Below are 6,008 nucleotides of genomic sequence, written 5' to 3' on the forward strand. Positions count from 1 at the left end.
TGGTAAAATTGAAAGAAAATAATATTTGACTATAAAAATGTAAATTCTTTAGCAAAATTAAGTATTTTATGTAAAAATCTCTTAATTATTTTATTAAATTTATAAATCCCTATTTCATTAGTATATTGACAATACTTTAATGTTAATTTTTTACTAACTGAAATCAATTTTAATTTAGTTGCCTATTATTCTACTTTTATGACATTACTATAAGCAATCTCATAATTACAATTTTAATAAATAAATAATTTAGTGTCTTTTACTTGAAGATAGAATCTTAATTCCAAAAATAAAATATATATAAAGAGGTCACCAAAAATGTAACAAGTCTTTAACCGATAAAAATTTCACCATGAAACTACGAATGACTAAAAGAATTACATATAATTGTGCCTAAATATTGTGCATAATCATTGTGTGTAGCATTACTCATATCTAATTTTTTTAATATATTAAAAAAAAAAAGCATATCCAACTTATAAAATATATCAATATATAAAACTGACGAAGCATCTAAATTCAATAAGATCCTAATTAATCCAATTCTCCAGTACAAGCCACAGATATATATAATATTACATATGCATATGTACATATATTATGTGTCACAATTCATATTATATAAATAGATTTATGTCAAAGTCAAAGATTGAGAGCCAAAACCCAACATTTGAAAATAACAACACATAACTCAAGGTTGTAGCTTCTCACACCCTGTGCTCCTCTCCCTTGTCACTCTCTCCTTTTTGCAAAGAAGGACATTATTACTTTGTATTTTCAACATCCACCCCTCTCAGAGAATATATGTTGCGTCTGCACCCTTGCATCAGCTGTAGTATGATGCATAAGAAAATCTGTATTTCCAAAGCCTGTAAGTGCAACAAAAAGTATACATATATGTATGGCTTATGATATAGAATCCAGTGGTCACTATGCTTGTTTCATGTACAATTACAGAATAATATGTTGGTCTTTTAGCCATGGAAGAATGGTTAAGATCGGTTTGCGAAAGGCGTGACCAGAGTGAACTTAAACATGTCTCTTTTTTTTCTCAAGAACAACACAGTTCCAGCATTATACTCATAGAGAAACTGATCTGGTGTGTAGTGAAAGTGCATTAAAAGAAAATACGTCAAATCAAATGCAAGAAAAGATGCATTGGTATTCACATGCTGTTTTATCTTCTCAACTCAAGAGTGTGTTTTGGATCCAATGGCATTCTTGACACAAACACTGTATTTTAACCTTCTTGTAATGAGAAATAATCTAAAACGTGTTCAATTTAACAGCTTTGCTGGCCCATTAGAAGAAACAACAAAAATAATGTTGAGAAAATAGACTTTTTTTTAGGTCCCTCTGCAAAATAGTATTTTATTTGATAATTATTTGCAAAATGGCATTCCAAACAGTGACGAGTATGTTAGACAAGTTGGACAAGGTGCCGTGTTTGTTTGGAAGACCATTTTGCAAAAAAAAATATAAAAAAGATGTTATTTTGCTAAGTGATCATAATAAAAAGCCTAATTTGCCAAGAACCCCATCAATGACCTCCATCCACTGAGAAAAAAGTTAGTAGCTTGTCAACCAAAGTTGCAGCTACTATGAGCTACATGCTACATTTGCAGCCACCAGTGACAATAAATTATAGTAACTAAGAAAACGAAACAGTTATTTGATGTGTTCATAGTGGAACCAGAACAGGACTTGTTTGTTTCAAGCAATGTCTATGAGAAATAAACCTAGACTCATTCTATATCTATTTTGATTTTATTAAGTTATATTAATTAAAGTTGCTTACCATCTTTGCTTGAGTTGGGTTGTTCCATGTCCTCCTGTTCTAATTCTTGTCCGGGCCGCTTCAGGTCAGATGTTTCACATTGAGAAGTGTTTCCTGTTGACATGGAAAATGAATCCGGAACATAAAATGAATTTCTACTGATGGTGGTCTGCTTCTTTGCAGCCGAAGATTCGGCTGTGGAGCACAAGTCTTCATCAGCTCTCAAGATCCCGGCCTTCAGGAGATTCTGCGAATTAGCTGCTGATGGCATTTCCTCTTGTATACTTTTGGATCTCTTCCTATTAGCCATATTATTCTTTACAATATGAAAAGATGGAACCCTTTGATCATTAGATGAATTAGTGTAACATGAAGGTGGAGGTCTTCCCTTTAAGACCACCTTCGGAATGGCCATGCTTTCAACACGATCAGAGTTGTCAACGACTTCTTCATTTGCTGCGCCATTTGATCCTGCAGCCCTTGAAGCTGCTTCCAGTTCCCACATCTTCATTATAGCCTTAGTCAAATGTTCTCTAGCCACGTCAATATCAATGATCGGTTTTGGATAGTTCAACCCCAACTCTACTCCTGAAGCTTTAAGCACAGACTCAGGTGCATCCCATGGATGATGAATCCATTCGGTGGACAATCGTGCCAACTCCGGTAGCCAATGCCTCACATATTCCCCTTCAGGGTCAAATTTTGAGCCTTGAACCTGGCATTAATGCTCACATTTTTTAGATTGAATAAATGCTGTTCATTATCAGATTGCAAATAATGACACTATACCAAACTTTCTTTCATCCAAATTTTGATTCCTTAAAGCATACCGAAAAGACCTATAGATATCTATTAAATCTTCTATAGTAATTGGTAAAAATTGACTTTTTCTTTAATGTCACTTTGCAAAAAGTCTTCTTTCGATAATTTTTTGTAAAATGACCTTCCGACAATGCTGAAATTTTTTCAAGATGATGTTGAAAATGTTAACATGTTGTCAAGTTTGGAAGGTCATTTTGCAAAAAATTATCAAAACAAGGTTATTGTGCAAAGTAACTGAAAAAAAAATTATTTTACCTAGCACTCCAATCTTCTATCAAGATTCATACTCTATATTTCACACAAGTGTTCAAACTCACAGAGTTGAAAACAAAATAATATTATGTCATATGTTATACTTTTTTCTTCATTTTCGAAAGAAAAAAAAGTACAACGGATGGCATAATCTGAAGCACAATGAACTGATTCAACTCTGCAGAAATCCCCATATTGAAATGAGTTCCTTTGTACATAGTAGGAAAAATTGACCCTCCAAACCATTATGAATGTAGACACAGCTATGCAAAAGTTGAGTCTCAAGAAGAGCAAAGGAAAGAGAAGAAAAAACACAACAATAAGAAAAGAAACTATAAATCAACAGAAGCCAAATATTTCAACCATATATGTGTAAAAAATCTGATGTTTATGTAGTGGCACTATAGTGATATATAAGCAAAATAAAAAAAGCAAACCTCTGGACAATCCAAACGCTCAAGTTCATGGCCATCTGGTACACTCCCTGATATATACTGCCAACCAAGGATATCACATTCCAAGTCTGCATCCAAAAGTGTGTCCCAGAAGTACTTCATCCCCCATCTCCAAGGAATGAGCAAAACTTTCACTGCAAAACACGACACGATCACTCTAATCCTGTTGTGTACCCACCCAGTTGCCCACAGCTCTCTCATTCCGGCGTCAACCAAAGGGTAGCCAGTTCGGCCTTGTCTCCACGCCTTAAAATGAGCAGGGTTAGGTTGCCAGGGGAAATATTTCAAGTTATTCAGAAGGGGTCTCTCATGTGTAAAAGGGAAATTGAAGCAAAGATAGCGTGAGTATTCTCTCAAACCAATAGCCCTGATAAATGAAGTTACACTCTGTTCACCACCTGAGTTCCCTTCATTAGTCCACAGTATCTGCTTCATTCTTGCATATTGGAAAACCTTTCTCACACTTAATTCCCCAAAATGAAGATATGGAGACAAAAGTGATGTATTGTTTCCTCCAACACTTAACCTATTGTTTGAATAGTCAAGAAGATGCTCCTCAATAAACTCGGTTAGTGCCTTGTCAGCATTGCTCCAGCCCGGTGACCAAGCTCTTCCTAGAAGGGCATTGCTAGGTTTTTCTGACTCATCTTCTAGACCCAATTCGTTGATCGAACACTTTGCCATTGCTCCTGCCAATGATACCACAAACTCTTACTTCACATCTATTTATTTCTTGGTAAAGATTCTAGCAGTTTGGAAATTATGCATACATAACTATGGTGTAGAAAAAGCAAACTGATAAGAAAGATGCTAAGAAATGTACCTGTAGCTGCTGGTAACAATTTCCATGGGGGAAGAATTGAAACAGGTTCCAGTGGCATTTGCAAGCACTTTTCCCAATATGCCTCAAAAGTAGTAAATGCATTTCCACTTTCATCATATACTTCCCATGGTTCAAACAACAAATCTCCATTGTAGCTTTGCACAGAAATGCCTAGCTCCACCAGTTTTTCTTTGATGTTGTGATCACGAACAAGCGAAACTGGATCTGAGCAGACAAAAGCAATAAGATAATAGAGTCAGCTAGAGTGATAATCCCATCTAAGAGTTCTGAAATATCTCAATTGATGAAATAAACAACCAAAAGCTTGATCAGATTGACATTAAACACATGTAACAAGATCTTACTTACTCCCATTAGATTGTCTTACACATACAAAGAAAAATTGAAATGAAACAAGGAACAAGAACGTACCATAGAGGTGGTTAAACACCACTTTGGTAGCTTGAGTGGCATTGATGCAATCTAAGAGAGCATCCAAAGTACTCTGGGATTTAATAAACGCAAGCTCAGCCCCAAGAGATTTCAGAGACTGGTTCAAATGGGCAAGAGATTGCTTCAGCCACCACCTCGAAACTCGACCTGGGTAGAACTGTCCTTCCTCTTTAGGACACCATATAAACACAGGAAAAACACTACCTTCCCTAGCAGCAGCAGCCAAAGCAGGATTATCCTCAATCCTGAGGTCCCTTCTGAACCAAACTATGGTCTTGGTCTTGTTACTACTACTACCCATATTGCATAATTCAGATACTTCAAAAGGTTAAAATTAACAGTATCCCAATTCCTGTAACACCTGGGAGTTTTCTCTAAATCATTCTTTCAACCACTAGAAACACATGATAAAGTTTCTCATTAAGCTAAATCTAAAAAAACCCCAATGAAAAAGCAAATCGAAATCTAAACACTTTTTTCTACTTTTCACAAGATCTAAACCTTCCAATTTAAAGCTTTACCAACTTAATGCCCTCCGATGATCCACCGAAGGAAGAAAGCTCCTCCACAACTGCAGCCAAATAAGAAAGATTTATTCTTGTTGCAGCTCCTATTTATAAGGAGAGAGTTGTTATTCACAGAAGAATCACAACACATATAGATCAGACACTCAAGTGACTATGTGCCATGGATCTGAGACAAACCCAGAACAATATAGTCATTAAAGAACATTATCCTCAAAGACCCAGAATTAGATTATAAAGATAATACCAAAAGAAGAGAATACAGTCAGACAAATCAGGCTGGTTAAAAGACCCAATTGAAGATGAAAACTGATGATTCAAGAAGATAACAAAACACCCATTTATGTCTAGCTCCCAATCAAAGTAAGACCCATGTAATAGAATATCTTTCCGTGAGCCTATAAGATCATTTTTCCCCCAAAGAAATAAAAACCAAAAGCTCAGTTAATCAAAGTAATGACTTTTTCCATTGAAGTGTTTCCATTTCTCAATTTTTATGTCAGATCACGTGGACTAGTGAAAGCGACTTTGGTGGGGAAACATTTCTGGTACCTTCGGTTAATTAATTAATAAAAAATAATAATAAATAAAATAAAAATCCTAACTTTGAAGAAGATAAGACCATAAAAAACAACTGACAATGGAAAATAGTAATAAAAAAATAAACTTTGAATGGATATTATATGCTTTGGTAACTGTAAACTGTATTTTATGTCAAAACAAACTGTATTTTATGTCACACCTTCATCGAATCGTACAATTATATTAAAAATAAATAAACTTCAATAATTGAGCTACAACTTTCAATAATAATAATGTGAAACGACTGCGTTTTGTTTGTTTTTCTTTTTACATTGTTGTGGATTCTGTTTCTAAATATGGAAAAAGCTTCACTTTACGAG

General features: G+C 34.8%; 1 protein-coding gene across 2 annotated transcripts; it reads right to left on the bottom strand.

Annotated features, from left to right (window-relative positions):
- Positions 1-494: 494 nt before the first annotated feature.
- Positions 495-5,561, bottom strand: LOC133819954 (cryptochrome-1). 2 transcript variants are annotated; one of them, XM_062253341.1, is made up of 7 exons: positions 5,354-5,561; positions 5,104-5,153; positions 4,562-4,943; positions 4,130-4,354; positions 3,289-3,995; positions 1,799-2,492; positions 495-869 (listed from the first exon to the last, which is right to left on the bottom strand). In XM_062253341.1, the coding sequence occupies exons 3-7, from the start codon at positions 4,881-4,883 to the stop codon at positions 778-780; spliced, it is 2,040 nt and encodes a 679-aa protein (XP_062109325.1). In that variant the 5' UTR covers positions 4,884-4,943; positions 5,104-5,153; positions 5,354-5,561; the 3' UTR covers positions 495-777. The 2 variants fall into 2 exon arrangements, with proteins under 2 accessions (XP_062109325.1, XP_062109326.1); XM_062253342.1 differs by having other exon boundaries at positions 495-854; positions 4,562-5,561.
- Between the last annotated feature and the right edge of the window lie 447 nt (positions 5,562-6,008).

This window comes from Humulus lupulus, chromosome 2 (assembly GCF_963169125.1).
Source record: "Humulus lupulus chromosome 2, drHumLupu1.1, whole genome shotgun sequence".
NCBI lineage: Eukaryota > Viridiplantae > Streptophyta > Magnoliopsida > Rosales > Cannabaceae > Humulus > Humulus lupulus.